Here is a 25,246-nt window from a genome sequence, read left to right as displayed (position 1 = left end):
TCGCATTGGCCCGCCGCAGGTGGGGTAGATACTACGCATGCTCTGTATTCGTGTCTCCTCCTCCCGCCCACCGGTGCCCAACCAAAGAGGAGAGCGCAAAACTTGCTAACACGCCTGCGCGAGCGGACATGCTCCGGAAGCAGTTTTTTGGCCCTGTGACACGTAGCAACGGGGCTGTTTCAGGGTCTGAAACAGAGTTTGGGGGTTGTTTGGGACTACTGAAGCTACTGCCTTCGCCGCCAGCGCAGCCTGAGAGTTTGGTGAGTGACCCAGGCCCGTGGCACACTATTCAGCTTCTCTCCACACCTGTGCAAATGGGCTTGTTGCGGTCTTTCGGCGCCGCGCCCTGGTCCTTTTCGCTCAGACCCTCGCTCCCGTTCAAGTCCTTGCCCTGACGCGGGCCCCTGCACCTCAGGCGCGACCTTCCAAGATTCTGCACTTTCCTGGCAGGCTGCGGGCCTTATTTTGCAAGGAAGCAGTCGCGTTGTCAGCTGTAAAGCCCTGTCCTAAGGTGAAAAATCATCTTTGTTGTTATTGATATTTTAGACCCCTTATGGAACCACAGCTCCCACGACCTCGCCCCTGATGGAAGACATTATCAGCTCCTTAAGGTGGAGTTGTCTTACTGGGCCGCAACTTATTTTCTTACTCTCTCTCCGCCACCGCCCTTCAAATGCTGCGTTCCTCCCCCGCCCCCGCCCCGAATTACTGAAAAAATATTTGTTGTGTTCTGTATTTGCTTAAGCAGACTGCCAGGAGCGAATTCAGTAGAACCTTGGGCATAAGCAGTATTTGCCGTTTCTCTTTTATTACAGATTATTTGCAATGTCAGGCTTTGAAAACTTAAACACGGATTTCTACCAGACAAGTTACAGCATCGATGATCAGTCACAGCAGTCCTATGATTATGGAGGAAGTGGAGGACCCTATAGCAAGTAACTTTTCATCTTTGGCAATTAATTTAGTCTACATTGCAGGGAAAACACATATTTAGAATACTTGGTTCTGCCTAAAACAATGTGTGAACATGTTATTTATCAGGAGTATGATCTTTCATGCATAATCTTCTTCCTCTAGAGAGATATGTGACACTGGCTTGGGTTTGAAGCCAGTTGCTTGCTCTATTTACAGTTGAGTATCTTCTGCAAAATCTTCAGGTGTACCATGAAGGGAAAAGTAACTTGTTGGAAGAACTGTTTTCTAGTAACAGTATTTCTGTATTTAGATGATGATGGGAGCTTCAGGTACCTAGGAGATAGGCTGTTAGTTCATGGGACAGTGAAAAATTAGAATATTTTGGTAGTAGTTAAATCAGTCCAACTTGAGACTTTTATCAGTGCTAATTGAAAGTACTTAGTGACATTATTTAATGATGTAAGCTCCCTATTATGAATCATCAGGTGATTTTCATACAGCAGTTGGTAATCATTTTTATTACTCCTCGTTACTCCTCTTTCTGAAACCCTTATGGTCAGTACCACACATGTTATAAGTTGCATACTGAGGAGGTTGACTCAAAGCCATTAGCCTCTGAACATTAAAAAAAAAAAAAGTGATCTTTTTATAGTACCTGGTGTTTGTGACAAAAATACATGAACTGAAGGCTTTCTAGCAATCTCACCTAGGATATCATCTCCTTAGTTTCTCGGGACCCTAGAGATAATCTTATCAACTTCCTGTCAAATAAAGGAGCTTCCTATACTAGGATTGTTTAAACTTAAGATGATTCTAGATCACTTTGAGAATCTTATTACAACTGGGCCTCTTTCCCATAAATACATGCATTCACTCAAACACCCAAATAAATGTGCATATATAACTTCAGACAATTCATGTGTTATATGATGATCATCCATGGATCCCGAATTTAAAACCTCATAAAGACTGTTCCACGTTGAGGGCAGGGAAAGGTTATGTATCTGTCAGTTTGTGAGAAACATGCAATACAAGAATGTGTTTGGATTAGAGTGCTCAAGAATTTAAGAAACAAAACAAAATTCAAATTCGGTGTGGCTCTATAATACAGTCTGTCTTGGTTAAGCTATCCTTTATGAAACCTATAGTCTCTTCGAGTCTGCTTAATTTGGTATATTCTAAGGCTTTATTTTCTCCTCTAAAACTTAACACATATGAACAATGGGAGTGAGCATGTCAGAATACCCTCTGTGATTCATTTCCCTTTTCTGTTACTTAACTACATACCAATCAAAAGATTTATCTCTTTTGATAAATTAATGGGCAGAATTGGAAAATTTGTATTGAGATATTTCCATTCATTTATTTACCTAAATATGTATTTATGGTGATTGCTTTGTGTATGGGAGACAGAGTCCATCTAATAAACCCTTGCCTAAAGCAGCAACAGGGCTTTGGAGAACCTGTCTCTGTATGCAGGCCTGTTTTTAACCGAATGATTTTTATGATTAGAACTCAACAGAACTATTCCATTTAGATTGCAGCCTACGAGATTTATCTATCTCTGCTTTTTTGTCCTGTCCACATTTGCATCACTTAAAAGGTGTGACTTATAGTCTCATTCCATTTAACAGTCATTTCAGATCTCTACACAGCAATTTAGATATTCTAAACAACTTGTTGCTAACTGTTCTCACAGTTTCATTCCAACCAAATAATGTACCAGTAAGCATTGCTTCAGTACTAGTGAAGAGGTTTTATTCTGGGTGATTATATAACCATTATTGCTGTAAACTTGGGTTTATAGATGATGCCTGGGAAAACAAGAACCCTAATGTATTAACAGTAATAAATTTGAGTTTCTGAGATTTATTTTTTAAAAGCTGGACTCTTCTCTGTGTACCTTCAAGTAGATCTGTAATCTAATGACATTTTAAACATCCATCTCAGTTAACCAAATAATGTTTTGTTGGATTTGCTAATTTGGTAACAGAGATTGCTAATAACTTTACGCTCGCCATTGGTGAAAATCTAGGTGCAAATAGCATATTACTTGCATTGCCTTTACATTTTTAACTTGACTTGTTATTAGTACACAGTTCTGCATTTGCCATAATGAAGTCAGCTTTAACATTTTGTGGTTTCTTCTATAGGTGTTTCACAAGTATCATTCATATATCCATTCACCAAAAAAAAAAAAACAATAAAAAAAAGTGTAAAAGGCCCTTTGATCATAATCTGTTGAGTTATATGAATGGAAAATTGGATAGATTCCACATTGTATTCCAGATATGCTTATGAAATATATCATAATACCAAGTCACATTTTTTAAAGTATGAAAGGTTATTTTTTTTCTTCTTTGACTTGCCTGATAGTATCTTTATGGAATATCTGAGGATTTCCATGAACTTAGGTAACCAACCCAATATGTTAAGAGGGTTTGTCTTTGTTATTGATTCAGAGTACTTATGAGAGCATTGATTTAGTATCTGCTGCTTCTCCTGCCATGAAAGTATGTCGTTTTAGCCTATAAAGATCATGTCTCACATACCATGTTTTAGTTTAAAACCAGCAGGAGCAAGTCAGAAATTTTCCTGAATAGGTCCTGCCAGAAAAGGAAAATAGTAAAATTCTATGATGTTGTCATTCTCACCTTTCCTCTTGAAGATGGAATGATGGTGCCACCTTTGAAACAATTGCTTGCAGCATTTTTCTTCCTTACATGAAATTTATGGGTCTGTATCAGTAGCTCTCAAAATTTAGGCTGTAGACTACAGAGGGTCCTTGAGACTCTTCTGAGATTCTTTAAGGTCAAAGTTATTTTCATAACAATACTAAGATATCATATACCTTTTTAGGTATGTTAACATTTGCAGTGCTGTTGCAAAAGTATTGATTGGTAAAACTGCTGGTACCCAAATATGAATCAAGATAGTGGCATCAAGTTGTTCTAGTAGTCATCGTATTCTTCATCACTCTATAGACTTGTTAGAGAGTTGGCAGGTAGTCAATTTCATTTAAGGATTCTGTTGAGGAAGCAGTAAGAATTATCGTTTTATTAAATCCTGACCCTTTAGTACACATATTTCTTTTTTTTTTTTTTCTTTTTTTTTTTTTTTGAGATGGAGTCTTGCTCTGTCGCCCACACTGGAGTGCAGTGGTGGGATCTCAGCTCACTGCAATCTCCACCTCCCGGGTTTACGCCATTCTCCTGCCTTAGCCTCCCAAGTAGCTGGGACTACAGGCGCCCGCCACCTCGCCTGGCTAGTTTTTTTTTTTTTTTTTTTGTATTTTTTTAAGTAGAGACGGGGTTTCACCGTGTTAGCCAGGATGGTCTCGATCTCCTGACCTCGTGATCCACCCGTCTCGGCCTCCCAAAGTGCTGGGATTACAGGCTTGAGCCACCACACCCAGCCTATTTCTTTAATATTCTGTGTGACAAAATTTAGTATTTACTACATACTAAAGTACAATTACTATCTCTACGAAAAGCACCTGTGCAAGCTGAACTGGCTGTTATTTCATGAAGACCATTTTTATTTGAAAGAACTACAGATAAACTATGGTTATTCAGACTTGAGCATTCGGCAGATATTTTCCCAAAAACAAGTAAAGAGAGCCTCACCCCAAGGAAAACAGCTGACATTATGGCTATAAGAATTTAAATGGGAATTAGACTAAAGGTTTTCTAAGGCTTCTCAGCTCTCATTTTTAAGAATATCTTTTAAAATAATTATTTTACATCTGTGTTTCTTAGTGTATCATTAGATTAGTCCCATCAGTAAGCTGGATTTTTTTCAAAACATGATGGAACAGATGTTTAAAGATGTGGCTTCAGTATCCTTCTCTTCCTTCTTGCCATTGTCACTAAAATAGCTGTGATAAAGCTTTCCCTCTAGATACAGGGTTTGCTATAGCACATATCAAATGAGACAATAAGTGTATAACTACTTTGAGAAATAGTACTTTGAAAAAATATTATTCAAATGCAAAGTGTACTAAAAATGTTTTGTTATATTCAACAAGTGCTCACAAAGCAAAACTTGATTTGTCCACTCTGTTTTTAAATTGATGGTTTTCTTAAAGAGATTTGTCCACTTGCCAAAGGTAACATGCTATGAAGAGGAAAGAAGAACGATGATTCAATGGCTATCCAAATTACAGTGAAAAATTATATAACATCTATTACAAAGTTTGATATCCTAAGGTTTCATTCAGTCTTAGCCATAGATTTTATTTCATAGTGTATCTTCATATTGTATATATCCACTAAGGGAGAAAAATAGACACAATTTTTACATTTTCATTTGTTGACCTCCTAACTTTTAACAGTTGGTAAAATGCTTAGTGCTACGTAAGTGAATATTGGTTTCATTAAGAAGATTTTTTATAAAAATTATGAGTTTTTATTGTAGATAATCAGCTTGATATTAGTAATCATTTCAACCATGATTTATAAAAATTGGCAAAGTTTGTATCTTAGTAATTGCACAACTAAGGTTCTTTAGCTGTCAAATGAAAATTTAGGAATTTAAGGGATATTAACTGTACAGAGTTGAAATACTTCTGAAAAATTTGACTTTCTTTCATTTATAGACAGTATGCTGGCTATGACTATTCGCAGCAAGGCCGATTTGTCCCTCCAGACATGATGCAGCCACAACAGCCATACACTGGGCAGATTTACCAGCCAACTCAGGCATATACTCCAGCTTCACCTCAGCCCTTCTATGGAAACAGCTTTGAGGATGAGCCACCTTTATTAGAAGGTAAGATTGGTTGCAACACTTGATAGTACTCAATAGTATTCAGCTGGTTAGTGAGAATTAATCTTAATTTGGAGAAATTGTATTTTCCTTTAAAAAAAAATCTTGTAGAAAAAAGTCTTCTGCTAAACAACTCATTTTAAACAGAGTATATGTGAAACCACATTGGGCCAGAAGAGACCAGATTTTTAATAGATCTTTTAATAGTGATAATAAAGTATATTACTCTGTCAGCATCGACTTTTACTTCAGGTTATTGGCCAAATCTACTAGTGGAAAAAGTGAGAAGAAAAAGCATGGTATCCATTATTCTATGTGGAAATAAACTGGCAGAACTAGTGACATCACTAAAAAAATGGTGATTTTCAAACTGTATTCCAAAACCTAGGAAGAGGTAGTTCCGAACATTTTTTTTGAACTAGATACTCTTTGAAAATCTAATGAAAGGTATGAACACTCTCCTCAGAAAAAATGCACACATATGCATAGAGACGTCGTTTTGTATACGGTTAAATGGGCCCCCAGGTATTCCTGAAGCCCCAGATAAAGAACCTCTTACTGTTAACCGTTTTTGTATATTCTTTGCTATGCAGTCATGCCTAAGGGATGTAATAACTGTCTTTTTCATCAGATCCGTACCCTTTTCCAACACCAATCCAGAAATGACATATTTGTGGGATGAGCACCACATTGAAGACTGGCATAGAGAACTCACTAAAATAATATCATTCAGGCCAGGCACAGTGGCTCAACACCTGTAATCCCAGTGCTTTGTGAGGCCGAGGCTGGGAGGATCTCTTGAGACCAGGAGACCAGGCTGAGCAACACAGCAAGATCCCATCTCTCCAAAAAAAAAAAAAGAAAAAAAAAAAGGAAAGAAAAGAAATAGCTCTATGTTGTGGCACACACCTGTGGTCCCAGCTACTCAAGAGGCTAGGCAGGAACAGCACTTGAGTTCAGGAGTTTGAGGCTATAGTGAGCTATAATCATGCCACTGCACTCCAGCCTGGGTGACAGAGAGAGAACCTACCACAATAATGATAATAATAATAATGTCATCCAATATTGCTAGATCCTTTTTTGATGCTATCTATGTCATTTTGTCTCCCATTTCAACATAGATTTTGATCAGTTAGTTAAAAATACATCACAAATCCTAATTAACTTTTAAATTTTCTTTCTCCTTAGAGTTAGGTATCAATTTTGACCACATCTGGCAAAAAACACTAACAGTATTACATCCATTAAAAGTAGCAGATGGCAGCATCATGAATGAAACTGATTTGGCAGGACCAATGGTTTTTTGCCTTGCTTTTGGAGCCACATTGCTACTGGTAAGATTTTCATTTCAACCTTCAGGGTGCAATTAAAGAACAACCTTTAAATTTTGAATGTTCTACCAAAAGCCATTTTGAAACTCTGCTTTACACCTCAAGTCTTTGATGTGTTTGGAATAGTACTGAGTTGCTTGTATTTATACCTATTCGTTAGTTCTCCATCTATAGTAAGTGTAGCATGTTTTAAAAATCATTTCTTGTTCTAAGAAATGATTCAATTATTAGGGGAAAATGAAATAGTAAACAACAGGTATAGCTTCAGTCCCTCATTAGAATTCTGCCTTTTCAGAGGTTACTTACAGTTTTTACGCTATTGCTTTTTTTTTAATATTTTTTTAAAAATCACTAAACCTTGGTTAATGTTTTGTTATAGTCATACTGATGATTACTTTTCCATATATTATTTTCCCAATTTATCACCTTCCCAAGAATGTAAAGGCATATTGAAAACAGAAAAGTTGTAAAGATAATTGTTAATATTTTTTTTATCTTATGTCTCTGAATTAATAAGAGATAACTACTGTAATGTATAGAAGATGGGATTTTTAGTCATAAGAGCTGGGCTTGAACAGAGTGCTCCTGATCTGCCCTTGGCCACATCATTTAATCCTTCAGTTTCCTCTCATAGAAAATAATCCTGTCCTGCTTACCTAGCAAGATTATTTTGAAGATGAAACAAGACAGGTTATGTGAGAACACATTGAAAAGTGAAAAACACTGTACAAATGTGAGTTTTTTTATTACTACATGAATGAATTCATCAATGAACTCAGCTTTTTCAAACTTCTGCACTTTTAGTCAAGTATTTACAAATAATCTAATAAATGTCCCAACAATTTGTTTACTTAACATAAACTGTAGAAGCATTCTCCTAATTTAGTTTTATATGACAAAAGTTGGATCAATCAATAGCTTTTTGAAGGCTTTTTTGTAAACTGGTTTTAGTGATAGTGTGACCTGAATACAAAGTTTGTTGTTCACAAACTCGGCTAACAGTAGGATAATTCCAATTTAGCTAATCTTTGCAGTGCTTAAACTGCTTATTGTTGTCTTTTCTTAATCAAAGGACTGTGTAAATCAGCCAATAATTTGGAAAAATTAAAAAATATATATCTTCCATTATATTCTTCTTGCCATTTCTTCTCTCCTCCTCACAGAACCCTGGCTTCCTGTTTATCCTGGCTTCCTTTCCCCTTGCTCCTCTAACACCCATATAAAGTGAATCATAAGATTTCTTCTTAGAAAGTTTATGACAACTCCACCAATGAGATTTAATTGCTTGGGGGCATTTTTGGTGGAATTAGGTACTTTCAACTGATATAACTGTTATTTAAATATTCTGAATGGCTTCCCTCTTGTCTCTAGTTTATTTGCCTAAAATCATTCAGAGTTCTTTTTAGAAACCTTACTATTTTGAGTGATTCTGCTATGCTTTTGTCTCTTCATTTGTTCACTTCTGTGCCAAGCCTGCACGCTAACTGGGAAATGGAGAACCAAATATCTGTGTACTTTAAAGTTACAAAGAATGTAACAAGCCAGTCTGCTCAATCTTTTACTTCTCTACATAAAGAATAGATTAGTAGATTTTGATGTTCATGAAATATTTCCTACCTATACTGATTCAGGTGAAATAAGGCCAGAAATAACTTATTTTTTGCCCTTTAACCTGTAATCTTCTTCTTTACCCGTAGGCTGGCAAAATCCAGTTTGGCTATGTATACGGGATCAGTGCAATCGGATGTCTAGGAATGTTTTGTTTATTAAACTTAATGAGTATGACAGGTGTTTCATTTGGTTGTGTGGCAAGTGTCCTTGGATATTGTCTTCTGCCTATGATCCTGCTTTCCAGCTTTGCAGTGATATTTTCTTTGCAGTAAGTACTGTTCTTTATTTTGGGGGTTGATTGACCAATTCTATGTAGTAGGATTCACCTCATCTTCAGTTTGGGATAAATCACTGATTCAGCAAACATATCAGATAGTGCCTCTTGTAGTAGAGATGGTGCCAAATGGTTTTGGATGAAGAACAATGGTAATGAGAATAAATTTTAAAACCTTTATACCATCTCTGTTTTACCCATGATCAAGAATTTCACTAGTTTTGTGTTTACTTACCATTGTCATAGTGGTAACAAATTGAACAGGGTGATAGTTAAATATTACATGAGAAAGGTCAAGTCATTATTGTTCAAATTATGCTTACCCTCTTTGGTGTTTTCTAGATCCACCTAATTTATTGAAACCATTGGACATATGCCAAATGTATGAGTAATAAATACATACTCTATTGGGCAGCTTTTTAACTGGAAATGAAATGTAATCTTTTTATGACAAGAGACTTATCAGCCTACTGTGTTTCTCAGATAGATGTACTTGTAAGCAGCTTTAAGTATGTGTAATTTTTAAATGATATTTTATGTTAGGTTAAAAGAAAAGGTATGGCTGGGCATGGTTGCTTACACCTATAATCCCAGCACTTTGGGAGGCCGAGGCAGGCAAATCACCTGAGGTCAGGAGTTTGAGACCAGCCTGACCAACGTGGAGAAACCCCGTCTCTACTAAAAATACAAAATTAGCTGGGCATGGTAGCGCATGCCTGCAATCCCAGCTACTCTGGAGGCTGAGGCAGGAGTATCACTTGAACCCGGGAAGTGGAGATTGCAGTGAGCCGAGATTGCCCCGTTGCATACTTCAGCCTGGGCAACAAGAGCGAAACTGTCTCAAAAAAAAAAAAAAAAGGAAAGGTATACATTACTGCCAATAAGGTTCCTCCCTGTGGCCAGTGTACAGATGGTCTCAATATAAAATCCTCCTTGTGACTAGTGTTAGACATTACCAGTGGTCAGGCTTTGTTACACTTTGAAAGCTAAAGTGGAGATTTGGGAGAAGAGACAAATATGTCAATTATTTGTCTGATACAAGAAATTTGGCAAAGTGATGCTTTATACTATTTCTGCTTTCAATAGAAATATTTCGTATTTTCAGTGTAGAAATCACTCTTATTCATTAAGAATTTGTGTATTCATATTTGAATTTTACAGAAGTTATTTTCTGCTAAAACCCTTTTTTCAACTAGGAACAATTTTGCCTCCAAGGGGACATTTGACAATGTCTGATGGGGGTCAAGGGTGCTGCTTGTATCTTAGGTGTAGAGGCCAGAGATGCTGCTGAACATTCTGACAGTGCACAGGACAGCCCCCGCAACAAAGATACATCCAGCCCAAATGTTAGTAGTGCCAAGAGTGAGAGACCTTATATTTTTAAAAAGTAAAACAGTTTAACAAAAGCTGTTTATCACATGAAATGATTTGCCATCATTGAATTTACTGTGAGGTACATTTTAGCATTTGAAAAAACAAATCCTGATTATTTCTGCATACGTCTACTTGCAGTTTTAAAATGTAAATTTAAAATGCTTTAGAATAGGTTATTGTAGTATTCTTACATAACTAATGTCATCTGCTTTTTTTTCTCCTCCCCCCTTTTTCCTTGTTGGTTACAGAGGAATGGTAGGAATCATTCTCACTGCTGGGATTATTGGATGGTGTAGTTTTTCTGCTTCCAAAATATTTATTTCTGCATTAGCCATGGAAGGACAGCAACTTTTAGTAGCATATCCTTGCGCTTTGTTATATGGAGTCTTTGCCCTGATTTCTGTCTTTTGAAAATTTATCTGGGATGTGAACATCAGTGGGCCAAATGTACAAAAAGGACCTTGAACTCTTAAATTGGACCGGTGAACTGCTGCAGCGCAACTCTCATGCAGATTTACATTTGACTGTTGGAGCAATGAAAGTAAATGTGTATCTCTTGTTCATTTTTATAGAACTTTTGAATACTGTATTGGATTTACCTGCAGTGTGACTAGCTTTAAATGTTTGTGTTTATACAAATAAGAAATGCTAATTCTTTCTGGTTCCTGCAGCCTTTGAAAAACCTTTTTCCTTGCAAATTATAATGTTTTTGATAGATTTTTATCAACTGTGGGAAACCAAACACAAAGCTGATAACCTTTCTTAAAAACAACCCAGTCACAGTAAAGAAGACACAAGACGGCCAGTCGCGGTGGCTCATGCATGTAATCCCAGCACTTTGGGAGGCCAAGGTGGGCGGATTGCGAGATCAGGAGATTGAGACCATTCTGGTTAACACGGTGAAAACCCGTCTCTACTAAAAATACAAAAAATTAGCCGGGTATGGTGGCAGGCGCCGGTAGTCCCAGCTACTCGGGAGGCTGAGGCAGGAGAATATTGTGAACTTGGGAGGCAGAGCTTGCAGTGAGCCGAGATCGCACCACTGCACTCCGTCCAGCCTGGGCGACAGAGCGAGACTCCATCTCAAAAAAAAAAAAAAAAAAAAAAAGACACAAGACTTACTGCAAAAATATTTTTCCAAGGATTTAGGAAAGAAAAATTGCCTTGTATTCTCAAGTCAGGTACACTCAAAGGAGGAAAGTGATCCAAATGTAGAGTATGAGTTTGCACTCCAAAAATTTGACATTACTGTAAATTATCTTGTGGAATTTTTGCCAGAATTCAGAGATACAGGAAGTTCACAATCTACCTTATTGTAGACATGAAATGGGAACACTTACTTAGATATTAATGTTAACTCAACCTGAGGGACCTGGAATGGTTGCATTAATGCTATAATCGTTGGATCTCCACATTTCCCGAAAAGAAAAAAAATCACTAACCTTTTTTAAGGGAAATATTTAAAGTTTTACAAAATTCAGTATTGCAGTTATCAATGTAAAGTACATTTGAATGCTTATTAATTAAAACTTTCCCAATTAATTTTAACTGTGTTACTGAGTTTACTTTTACTAAACTACTGTTCTCTTTTTTAACTAGTCTCTGGTTTTGACCCCTAATTTAAGCTTTAAGGATAGAAATCAGCTAATATAGAATCAGACAAAAACGGTATTAAATGAGAAGCAGTATGAGTTATATTATTTTATTGTATTAAATGTATTTGATTTATATTGTCATGTTCTCTTGCCAGAGTGAGTCTATAGGAAAATACTATATATTGCATATTGATCATTGGCTTTTTCTAGAAAAACTGCCTCTGATTCTGGACAAAGCTCAGTTGTAGTTATGAGAAAGATAGGGTACAAGGAGGAAAATACTGTTTTTTTTTTTTTAAGAGATTTGCAGACTAAATAAAAAGAAATGCCAAACTGATGTATCAGTGGTTCTTGTTTAGAACAAGTTTTCAAAGCATAAAAAGAGGGTGAGAGAAATAACATATTTATTGATTCACATAAGTATGTTTTTCTTCATTCTTAATCATCTGGAGAAACTCACTTGTCATTAATTTGTTTTGGGCTAGATTTTCAAACTTACCAAATTGCTTTAGAAAAGCAATTTGATAGGCTTTCCAACTTAACTGAATTTTTTATTGTAATTCTTGGATAGTACTTTTGTCTTTTTCAATTCATTTGTCTTTTTCAATATAGTTTTTGTTAAGGCAAATGTCTTCCGTTAATATCCAAATATTGCTAATAAACGGTAGAAGTGCTTTGGAAATTAAAATTATCTCGCTGTTGGTTAGACTTAAGACTTTTAATCTTCAGCCAAATACCCACATATGGATCAAATTATTTTATTTTTTGTTGTTTACTCTATCCCCAACAACATTTTTAGTTTAAGTTATTGTAGAGATTTTTTTTGTTGGTGGTAATTTTTTATTTTGCTCCAAAATAATAAGGTGCAAAGCTATTTTATGCTTAACTTGCTCTGTCAAAACAGCTATGCATTGGAGTTGGAATTAATGCAAATTTTGTTCTAGAGTTGGATTACATGCAGAGTCATATATAGCCAAAACTTCTCTTATAAAACTCTGTTATGTAGGCATATTTCTATATACATTAAAGACTGCTGTACTGTGTGTCGAAAAGTACTATGTGGCTTTTTTTTTTTTTTTTTTTTTTTTTGTCTATCATTGGAATAGATTTGTTTCTTCAGTTAAGTACCAGGTAGATTACCTGCTTTGCTTTAGGCCCATTTTATGCTAAAAGCATATGGGTATCTTTAAACACTAGAGACACTCACCATAACTAAAAACACATCCAGTGATTGTCACCGAGTAACTGAAACTCACTGTGGGAGTGACAGACTGACACATGCCTTGTCTCCAAATACTGTACTTGTCAGTGGAGTGGCAAGTTGGCTTATACTAGTGTGTTACTCATGCATGTATACATGCCAAGATCATGTAGCTGACTTTACATATGGAGTAAACATATATTTTATGGCATTGCTGTAATACTTTGCTTATCAATGGGTATTTTCAAGAGCTGTGTAACTAGGCTTATGGAAATAGACATTCTTTTTCCAGATGTAGTTATGCAGATAATGTAAAGTTCTAGAAATCTTAAGATACTATCCTTGGATAGTGGCCACCTAATCAAAGAGAGTTTTTTTAAAATGTATCTAATGATGTGATTTGGGATAGAATTTAGCATTGTACATTTGGTATTTTGCACATTTATATTTTTAACCTTAATAGGCATTGCTAAACTCAGATATGCTCCAAAGTTGTCAGTTGTCTCTAAAGTTAAAATCATGCAATTATGCTTGCAGTACTTACTACCTACAGAAAAAGGGAGACTTTCTGATGTAAAGTATACACTAGATTTCTTTCACATAAATGGAAGAATTTTAAACTTTGGTTAAAGGGAAATTGTACAAGTTAAAATATTACCCTATAGAGATGCTGTATATCGTGAAGAGTTATGGGAAATCAAGGCCACATTTGCCATGCTGTTATATAAAGCAGATCTGATGTAGTTACTCACACAAGTTGTTTTCCTTTGTTTGTGGAAAGAAAAAAGAAAAAAATGTATGTATATAGCAAGTATTTAGCCTTTCATAAAGTAGTATGGAAAGCTTTCAAAACAATATAGCGGCTCTTATTATACAGATTGTACAATGAGGCATACTTACCAAAAAGTAGCACTGGGCCTTCCTTCAAAATACTATATAGAGCAAACCTCCTACCCAAACAGTTCCTCATGTTAAAGTTGCCATCACATGCTATCCGCTGACTCATTTTGTGACATGTCAAATTTCAACTGTTATTTACTAGCAAAAACATACAGCAGATGAGTTAAAGAGAGCCTCTTTTTTTTTCTTCTTAGAGTGTATTTAGGATTTAGCGGAAGCAGTGTGCCAGTAACAAGGTATCCAGGTTTATTGGAAACGCCTAAAGGAAGAATTGGTTCATGTGCTTTAACAAATACATAAGAATGATGTGTCATTAGCCTGCCAAGCATACAGTGTTTGTTTTTATACAGTGTAAATAAAACATAGCCTCACCACTGTCTACAATCTAGGCTATTATTACTTTGCACCCCTAACAAAGAAAGAATTAACTTTTTAAAAAATTAACTCTGCTTCTCCACCATCCAAATTATTGAAGTTTGAATTGTAGTACATTACTATTACTTGAATTTCGGTAAGTTAATTTGTTCATTAATAATTAAATATCCACTTTGTAACTGGGCAATAGGTAAAATGAAACATTAAATATTTAAATTGTTAATTTCTATGGATTGGTAGAGTACTTAGTCAAACTTGTGTTATTATTAACAAATATGTATCTTAGGATGGTGACTATCAAAACCAGAGAATGCAATTTGATAGTATGCAGTTCTGATTTTGCATCACAGGTGGAAATATTTCTGCTGCCCTTGAGCACAAAGTTCCTACTCTGGTTAATGAAGAACATTATCTGCTGATGGAGCACAATGTCCTGTGTTTGTGTAAATAAATTAAAATGATTACATACTCAAATGAGGACTAATTAAATAGAGAGCTGTTCTAATTTAAAAGCACAAATACTTTGTTGAGCACATTAGGTTCTAAAAATCGGATATTACATTTTTTGTGAGCTTAACTAATTAGGCTTACCTTGCATATATGAATTTGGTTTATTTCTGCAACTAGCACTAAATCTGCTGATTGCTTGCAGAGTGATTAATTATGCATTAAGGTGTTTTCAATAGCTTATCAGCACTTGTGGCACACACAAATGAATAAAGAAAAAAATGAGAAAACGAAGTACTCAGCAGAAACATTAACATGCTTGTAAATTATACTTTTAATCTAGTTGGATGACTCTTTTATTTTCTCACAAATGGAAAAAATATAGTTATTTTGTATTTTCCTAGTTAGAATATAATGCAAAGGAGTGTCTTTGTAAAATTTAATGACACATTTGCTTTCAGTTATCAGTTTCATGGTCTGATAATATTGGAGAATTTGGTAGAGTCTTTAGGCAATGAATGGCACTAAAAGCCCTTTTGTTTTCTGTGTTTTAATTTTTAATTTTTGGAATGTAAAATCTTTTTCCTTTTCTAGGTACACCGTCATCATAATACCTCCATACAACAATAAAAAGCAGATTATTGATAAGCTGTTTCAAAATGGATGACCCTCAAAAATATTATGCCAAGTTAAAAAAAAAAAAAAACAAATACAAAAGGCCACATGTCATATGATTCCATTTATATGAATATCTAGAAAAGGCAATCCATAAAGACAAAGCAGATAAGGAGTTGCCAGAAGGTGGTAGTGGGGATTGACGGCAAATGAGGCAGGAGGGAACTTTTTGAGTGGTGATGGCTGCACAACTGTATGTTTACTAAGTGTATACTAAAATAGGTGGATTTTGCAGTATGTAAATTATGTTAATAAACTTTTTAAAAAACATGGAAAGGGGAATGGGAGGCAGAGCAACCACCAGAACATCTATGTTTCTAAAGTTCAAGAGAAGGGTTTTAGGATAGATTTTAATAGAGACTAAAATATATACAGTACCTTTTCCCAGAAGAATATTAATACTAAACAAGTGAAATTGCCCCTCTATCCCTAAATTTCGTTCCCCCATAACTGCCTTTAAATAGATTAGCATACATTTTATCGACTATACACACGAGAATCCAGTTCTTAGTGACTTGTGTACACAAGAATACATACATGCACATAGCTTTTAAACTTGTTTTTATTGAATTAAAATCATATAACAAAATTTACCATTTTAACCATTTTAAAGTGTACAATTCAATGTTTTTTAGTATATTCACAATGTTGTACAGTCATCACCCACCACTATTTTCAGAATATTTCTATCACCCCCCCTACCCCCACCCCACAAAAATCCTCTGTATCTCAATTTGCCCCTCCCTCCATATCCTGACGACTACTAATCTTTTTTTCTGTCTCTGGATCTGCTTATTCTGGACATCTCATAGACATAGAAGCATGTACTATGTGGCCTTTTGTTTCTGGCATCTTTGAGTTTACATAATGTTTTCAAAGTCTCTTGTTTTTAAACTTAACAGTCTGTTGTGGGCATTATTATATATGCTGAACATTGAGATTTACTTCATTCTCTTTAATGGCTGGATATCATTTAATTAAGTGAGTGGAGTTTAATTTACTTAGCCCCTATTGTTGGACAGTTGATGTTTTTGTACTTTTTTAAAAAAACTGTAAGTTGTGCAGCTTTGCTGTTGGCATTTTTATAACTAGAGTATCACATTTGCTGTTCATTGTGCTCAGGTTGGTCATTATTGTAAACTCAATTTAAATTCTTTTCTTTTTTTTTTTTTTTTTTTTTTTTTTTTGAGACAGAGTCTCACTCTGTCACCCAGGCTGGAGTGCAGTGGCGCCATCTCAGCTCACTGCAACTTCTGCCTCCCAAGTTCAGGTGATTCTCCTGCCTCAGCCTCCCAAGTAGCTGGGATAACAGGCTCCTGCCACCATGCCCAGCTAATTTTTCTATTTTTACTAGAGACAGGGTTTCACCACATTGGTCAGGCTGGTCTCAAACTTCTGACCTTGTGATTCACCGGCTTAGGCCTCCCAAAGTGCTGGGATTACAGGCATGAGTCACCATGCCTGGCCAATTTAAATTCTTAAAATCTCAATATTTTTATTTCCTAAGTTTTTTTTAGTGTGAGTATAGTTTCCTGTTAGTTGTTGAAGCATGAAAATCACATCCATGTTTGTACAAGGCATTGCTCTTTGGTTTTCAACTATCTCAATGTTTTTCTACTACTCTGTAACAGTGGAATATGAATATTGTCAAACAGATGATAAGCATCCCCTACCTCAAATTATTCCCACATTGGAAGAGAAGACTTTATTCAAAGGGAGCCGCCTTTTTTTTTTTTTCCTTCCTATTTAGAAGAGTCATTCTGACAGTGTAATTTTTAGGTCACTGTCTTTACATAGCTTTCTAAGAAATTCTAAAGTAATCTCATTTTAAACTTCCTGATTGGGTCTGTATGCCCACCGAATTTAGTCATTTCATGCTGCCCCTAATATTTGACTAATTGTGCTTAAATTGTATCAATACTCAGTGCTAACGATAAAGTCAAATGTATAGCATGATCTGACAGCGGCTTTGCTCAAGTTAGGCCTTATTGCCCAATTTGTTCCTATTTAAATTCCTAAGCATTAAGTTTTACCACAGTAAGAAAACTAAAAGCAACACCTCAAATCCAGACATCTGCATAAATCAGTTTGTTATATAAATTTGCATTGAGCTTTAAGAGTTGAATTTCTTAGTCAAATGATTTAAAATGCTGCATTTTTTGTTGTTTTTTGTTTGGACGTGGTTGTTTTGAGGGCGTTTGGGTATTCTATTCATAATGTTCTGTAGCCTACAGATAGGCTTGCTTTCTAATACATTTTTTAAAACTATTTCTGTATATTTTAAATGTGGTACATTTTACTCACTACATGAGCAGTTGTATTGAACAACATCCCTTGGCCAAAATGCTTATTTAGGTACTCCTCACATGTCTGGGTCTGTCACAAAGTCGTACTTAACCCAGGCTCAATTTGTATCTTCTCTTTAGATCATGTTCTGTTCTGACCCTGGTTTAGATCACAGTCTTCTGATGAGATAACTTGGTTTTGATATTTTCTGTAATAGAGCCAATCATTTCTGTGCTTTGAATAAAAGATTAAACTGCATCTCCAATGAGGTGAAGGGTGTTTAGACATGGTTACATTGACCATCTACTTTGAACCAAAGTTAGAATTTAATATTTGACATGAGTCACACTGACTTTCTGTTTTTATTCATGTAAAATAAGAGAGAATCATTTATGAGCAAACCGTGGAGGCTCTGTCTTAATCAGGAGTCAGCTACAGGAAGAATGGAAGCTAAGGTGACTGTGTGAAAGTCAAGACTGGATTGAAGGTGCTAGAGAGGAATCTGGGACCTTACAAAAACCAGCAGAAGAAAGGTTGGGAGAGATTGTGCTAAGATGTGCTGGAGAATTTGTTTTAATATTTATACTATATTATGTAAACATTGATTTTCAAAGTTTAGTGTATCAAAATAAAGCCTATGTACGTGGCATAAAAGCAGTAACTACTACAAATAAGCAGCAGAAAGATATGTGAATGCTTTAAATCAATTCTCAAACTCAATTCTAAAGCAGTTTTAAAATATTCACATAACATAAGCCAATTCTTGCTGATATTAATTTAACATGTCTGGAAAACCTCTCAAAAATCCATTATAGTCCTAGTGTTGATAAATTTTTCTTAATCACAAATTTAAATTTCTCATGTTGCAATTGGAGCTTGGTTCTTTTCTCTTTATTGGAGATGCGATCACATCACCATCCTCTGAGACTAAAGCAGGGAACCTGTGGTCCCTAGTCAAGATCTGGAAGAGAGTATTCATTCACTACCATCCTAACAGTCTTCATTTCATCTGCCTCCCCTCCCATGCACACCCCCCGATTTCCCCAGGCCCGTTCCCAGGCTGATAGTGCTCTAGTTGCTGACACTGCTCCAAAAATCATTTTATACACATTGACAATCACGCTATTCTGATCAGAATAGAGCCTGCGAGTTTGAACAGTTTGAGAGCTATAAAAAGCAGGCAGTTTATCAGGATTTTAAAGAAGAACACTATAGCTAATGCCTAGGGTATGGCTTCTATCCCTACCTCTGTCTCTATCCTTGTGATGTCTCACCGTTCTGTTCATAATCTCTTCCTTCCCTTTGATCTTTAGTTGACTCTAATCTAGAAATCAGATGTATTTGTAGCATTTGTTGTGCATCTCAAAGTTTTAAGTTGTCTATTCTCAGTTTTTTGTCAAAAAAGTAAATGAATATTTCATCTTCAAGTGAGGGGAAAAATAATATCAAATATACATTTGCAAGTATAAGGGGAGAAATAAGGCCCCTGCTTGAGATTTTCCTGGTTTAGGAACTTGAAAAATGTTTTCCACTCTTGCTTTATGAGTTTTGCCAATGCAGTTCCAAGCCATTAAGTGCCCACCATGAACAAAGTCATGCTTTTGGCTTCCTCCTCAGCAAGCTTAATATTCTCTACTTCAATGTTTTGGTTTTTGTTTTTTCCCCCCCCACAACTTATTTTCTTTTTCTGATTGCCTTTGGATTAATCTCTAAATTCCTTCCAAATTATTCATGTCTTTCTTTAATTGTATAGTCCAAATCAGGACATGCGTGTTCCATGTATCTAATGATAAGTGTGTAAAGGTGACCTCACATCTTTTTTTTTTTTTTTTTTTTTTTTTTGACAGGGTCTTGCTCTGTTGCCTCAGCTGGAGTGCAGTGGTGCAATCGTGGCTTACTGCAACCTTAACCTCTCGGCCTGAAGTCCTCCCTCCTCAGTCTGCTGAGTAGCTAGGACCACAGGCTCACGTCACCACCACAGCTGGAAATTTTTTTTACATACTTTTGTAAAGACAGAGTATCACTATGTTGCTGAGGCTAGTCTTGAATTCCTGGGCTCAAGCAATTCTCCCACCTTAGCCTCCCAATATGCTGGAATTACAAGCATGAGCCACTGTGCCCAACCATCTATTTCCTTTCATGTAACTAAGTGACACATTTCGTGCATACTTTTGAACCAGGAGTGGTAAATACATATCTTAGTGCTAACCCTGTTATGGGTAAAAAATGTGGTAAGATTTTTCAATAAGTAATTTTTGGGCCTTAATTTTCTCTATATAAAATGAAGAAATTGTATTAGATTCCTTAAAGCATTTCAATTCTGAAATTCTATAAATTCTGAGATGGTAATAAGATTTTAGCTATATTAAAAAAAGAATAAATGCTGACATGGTAAAGTTTTCCCTGAATATATTTTAATTTTATCATGAAATATATGTAGGATATCATCTTTGTAAAAAAAAAAAAAAAACTGTACACATTTTTGTGTGTGTGCGTGTGTGTACACAAATATTTTACTAAATGAGAGAATTAATTTATAGATGCTGTTTTCAAGCTTCTTGAGTTGATTGGAAGAAGTTTCAACTATACCTTAGAAGGAAAATGTAATTTTGCTACAATAACGCTTAATGTAATTTTGACTTTTAAATATTTTGTCCTTGGCTGGGTGTAATGATTCACACCTGTTATCCCAGCACTTTGAGAGGTCATGTGCTTCAGCCTAGGAGTTCAAGACCAGCCTGTAACATAGTAAGACCTTGTCTCTACAAAAATAAAAATAAAAAAAATAGTCAGGCATGGTGGTGTATACCTATAAACCTAGCTATTTGGGAAGCTGAGGTGGGAGGATCACTTAAGCCTAAGAGGTTGAGACTGCAATGAGCCATAATCACACTGCACTCCAGCCTGGGTGACAGAGGGAGACCCTGGCTCAATCAATAAACAAATAAAATGTTATCCTTCCAGTCTAATTGCATTGAAAAATATAACTATTAGACAGGCATATCACCCATAGTTCAGAGTTTGATATTCTACCATTAGATTAATTTTTTTTTTTCTTTTCGGTTCATCAGTGCCTCTCTCAATCTTGTAGTTACTTGATTCACTGTGAAGTACCAAGGACATTCATCTCTCATTAACACTAGCTTCCTGGGGTGTAACAAGACTCTTCACAAAAAGTCTGGTAACCATTCCTTAGTTCAATAACTAATATATTTTTGAGAAATTGAAAGCTGTGCTGCTCTTGAAGAAAGCAATTGTGTTGATTTCAGCAACATGGAAAGTCCAGGAAAAATCAGTATGACTCTCCAAAGGCAATGCTTATAAAGGAGAGGGAGTCTTTTGTGTTGTTTGTTAATGGATTTGATTTTTATATTTATCATAAAATGTAATATATGCAATAAGATAAAAAATGTAATACCATGTACCTTGTATCTAGAGTGAAATGTGAAAAAATATCAAATCTATCTAAAACACCCTGCATATTATGTAATTACATCCCGTATCTTCCCCTCAGAGGTTACTAGTTTATCATTTTGAGCCTTTCTTTATGTTTTTACCGCGTATGTATCTATTCTTAAAAATTGTATTACTTAGCATGTTTTTGACTTTTATATAAATGATACAATGCTGTGCTGTTCTTCTGTAACTTACTTTTTTCCTCCTAAGTTCGTGCAGTTCAGTTATGTGAGTACTTGGTGAGGCTCTGTTTACTGGTCTGTATTACACCATGAGCATATCATCACGCATTGATCTGTTTTTCTGCTAATAGACGTTATGTTTGTCTCCAGTCTTGCTTTTACAAACAATGGTCTGTAAGCAGTGTATCTACCGTGTGTGCAAGGGTTGCCTTGGGTATCTACATAGGGTTGAAGTGTTACATTTGTATAGGTTTGTGTCTTTTTGCCTTATCCCATAGTCATAAAAACAGTCTCAATAGTTCTAAAGATTTTAAAGTTTTGCTTTTCACATTTAAAATTTGTTAGCCTCTTGTTATATGGAGAAGAAATCAATTTCTGGTGTTTTCACCCATAATGCATAACCAATTGTTCCAACACCATGTATTTTATAGTCTCTCCAGGATAGGTACTGTTAAGCTAACCATAAAGCATTTTTCTAGATTAGTCCTGAAAAAAATGGAACCTTTTCTCTCCTTTAAGGAAAGAATTATCTCTTTAAAAAATTGTCTATATTTTTCTTTCTCCTCTAGCCTCAATCTCTCTACTTTTACCTTAATGGAATCTGCATTATTAATGGAAAAGATACATGACTTAGAAGAAGTAGTATCTCAGGACAGTGTGACTCCCTATAGCTGAAACCAGGGGTCCGAAAACTTTTTCTCTGTCAGGCCAGATAATAAATATTTTAGCTTTGCTGGCCAAGAGACAAAATCAAGGACATTATGTATAATATCTGTACATGTAAAATAGGTGTTATAGATGTAAAATGCATATTATATATATGAAAGAGAACAAATTTCCACAAAATTTTTATTGAGAAAATTGAAAATATAGTAACAGTATAATTTTTGATAATGCAGGTCTACTAATGTGTAGAATGGAGTTATTTCTGGTTCTCTAATTTGTCTCCTCCCTACCTGATGAGTTAACATCATTAATACTTATTTTCATTCGTAAGGAAAATGAAGTTCACACAAAGTTACCCTGCGGGTAAATGTTGGAGCCATCATTTGAGCCTCACTCCAGAGCTGGTGCTCTGGATCTTGATACAGTTTTCAGATGAGAATTAATATTGTCTTATTTTAATAATGAATAAGTTGAAACTCTAAGAGGTTAATTCAATTGGACAAGGTAATACAGATTGCTGTAGGACCACGTCTGTCTGATTTCAAAGCCTCATGCTCTTTCCCTTCTACTCTGCTACTGTAAGACTTCCAGGAATCTCCAAACCATGGATAATAGCTGCAATGACAAATCAGGTCCAAGTTGCACTGCCATTTTCATTGAAGTATTTTAATACAACAACCAGCAGCTTTTTTACTTTTAGCTGTAAAAGTTATAAATAGTCATACTTAAAAAAAAAAAAAAAAAAAAAAAAAAACCTACTGAAGGATATTTGGTGAAAGACAAAAGTGAAAATTATTAATTCTTTGTTCTCTCTTCAACGTGCTCACTCCTTATTTCTCTCTTTTCTTTCTGTGCTTATTTTTTCTCCTCTCTCCCTCTTTCTTTCGTGTTATAAGCTCTACTCAGAAAAAAATAAAGGATTCCATGCCTGAGAATAGAATTCAGATCCCAGAGAATTAGAGGTGCTCTCATTGACCAGATACACTGGAAATCTCAAAGCTTATATAAATTATTTTAATGGATGAATAGCTTTTAGTTTTCTGGCTTCAAATTAATGTTCAACAAATGTTTACTGAGTGACTACTATATGATAGATTCTATGGAAAAATACAGATAAAAACAACCAGCTCTGCCCTCAAGGAGTTCACAACTTAATGAAATACTAATAATTACTTGAGAAAGTAAAGAGAAAGCCTAAGTGAATTCATCCAGTGCAGGGACTGTCTTCACAGCTCTGGCACCTTACACCCCTTATTAAGGGAGATGCAAATTAATCAATATTAATTCCCAGTTGAATGGTATATTGGATTAGTTGACAAATCTGATTAACTTCAACATTAAGATAAATTGACAAAAGCATAATCATTATTTGGGTACATAGCTTCAAATATACATTTAAAAATGCATTGAAGATTGACATCAGCAGCAACAACTGTAACGTACTTGTCATATGCCACGTGCCAGGCACCCTGCCAGGTGTGTCACATGCATATATCCTTTATTACAACAAGTCAGTGAAATAGATGTTATTATTATAGTTCTAGATTATTTTAAAGATGCAAAGTGTTTGCCCTATGATTACATAGCTAACAAAGAGTAGTTATGAAAACCTGAAAACATGGTGGCATTTGAATGGAATTCATGTTGCCTTATAATTTATTTTTCATCCTAAGGACAAACTAGAAAAAAATAAATAAATTACATATCCAGCACTGAACCGATGAATTACATTTTTGATTTTTCCCCAAAGGGCTTTTGGGACAACAAATGAGAAGTAAGGCTGTCTCTCAGGGTTGGATTAGTGAACTTGGGTTCAGTTTTGAAATTAACTGGAGATATCTGCCTCTAGTTCTAAGTTATAGATAACATGAGAACATGAAGCCAGGTGTTATTCACTTCGTTTAGAGGTGCCTGGAAAATCTTTTGGGCTACTGTAGTTGTTTTGCTTTCCCTCACATAGAAGAGCTGAGCTGGTGTGCAAAGTGGTTGGGAGAGGAGGGAGAAATAGATTCTACTTCTAGCTCTGCCCTCAACCCATCATACAGCCTTGAATAAAGTAAGTTTTATACTTCCTGTAAAATGGGGAGAAAAATGCTTCCTCTGCCCACTTCACCAAGTAGAGGATCAAAAGAGACCATTTATGTAAAATGACTACACACATTTGGGCATTCTTTTGTAGAGAATAAACACAGATATATACTCATGAGCTGTTTACATTAACCTGTGGTTGGGGTAAAACCAGAGCCTAAGCCCGATATACTGAGGCAAAACTGTGGGCTCTTCTGTAAGCAACAGAAGGTGGATTTTCTTGGCTTCATTCAAACCAGACAAAGAGCAGGCTATTTCCAGCCGGGCACAGTGGGTCACAGCTGTAATCCCAGCACTTCTGTAGGCTGAGGTGGGAGAATTGCTTGAGCTCAGAGTTCAAGACCAGCCCTGGCAACATAGTGAGACCCTGTCTCTACAAAAAAAAAAAAAAAAAAAAAAAAAAATTAAAAAGAGCAGACTATTTCATCTACTTTTGAAAGTCCCACTCAAACTCTTCATTTGAAATTGCTATTTGGGCCGGGCGCGGTGGCTCAAGCCTGTAATCCCAGCACTTTGGGAGGCCGAGACGGGTGGATCACGAGGTCAGGGGATCGAGACCATCCTGGCTAACACAGTGAAACCCCATCTCTACTAAAAAATACAAAAAAAACTAGCCGGGCGAGGTGGCGGGCGCCTGTAGTCCCAGCTACTCGGGAGGCTGAGGCAGGAGAATGGCCTGAACCCGGGAGGCGGAGCTTGCAGTGAGCTGAGATCCGGCCACTGCACTCCAGCAAGGGGGACAGAGTGAGACTCCATCTCAAAAAAAAAAAAAAAAAAAAAAAAAATTGCTATTTGCCAGGAGACAATATAGTGTTTAAGAGCCCAGGCTTTGTAATCTGATCAATCAGAGCTCAAAAGCCAGCTTCTCTACTAGAATCATAAAGGAGTTGTCCTCACTTAGTCTCAGTTTTCTCATCTCAGGACAGGGATAACTACCACACCTCCTTTATGAGCCTTTATGGCATTAACTGAGGGAAAGAATGCCAAGTACTTAATATGGTGCCTTGTGAACTAAAAGCATTGCAACAGATAGTAGATGCTATTTATTATTATGGACAGTAGTGGTCTCAGCAACAGTTGTAGCAGCAGTATCTTGAGAGATC

General features: G+C 35.9%; 1 protein-coding gene across 2 annotated transcripts; it reads left to right on the top strand.

Moving 5' to 3' along the window:
* The first annotated feature begins 135 nt into the window (after positions 1 to 135).
* YIPF5 (Yip1 domain family member 5) lies at positions 136 to 12,919 on the top strand. Of its 2 annotated transcripts, none has more exons than XM_045394360.3 (6): positions 136 to 260; positions 816 to 935; positions 5,513 to 5,685; positions 6,871 to 7,016; positions 8,711 to 8,892; positions 10,521 to 12,919. In XM_045394360.3, exons 2-6 carry the CDS (start codon positions 826 to 828, stop codon positions 10,681 to 10,683), a joined length of 774 nt encoding a protein of 257 aa, XP_045250295.1. In that variant the 5' UTR covers positions 136 to 260; positions 816 to 825; the 3' UTR covers positions 10,684 to 12,919. The 2 variants fall into 2 exon arrangements, with proteins under 2 accessions (XP_045250295.1, XP_005558175.1); XM_005558118.5 differs by having other exon boundaries at positions 136 to 511.
* The last annotated feature ends 12,327 nt before the right edge of the window (positions 12,920 to 25,246 follow it).

Source organism: Macaca fascicularis, chromosome 6 (assembly GCF_037993035.2).
Source record: "Macaca fascicularis isolate 582-1 chromosome 6, T2T-MFA8v1.1".
Lineage (NCBI taxonomy): Eukaryota > Metazoa > Chordata > Mammalia > Primates > Cercopithecidae > Macaca > Macaca fascicularis.
The sequence above is the reverse complement of the archived record's forward strand: the minus strand, read 5'-3'. Positions and strand labels throughout refer to the sequence as shown.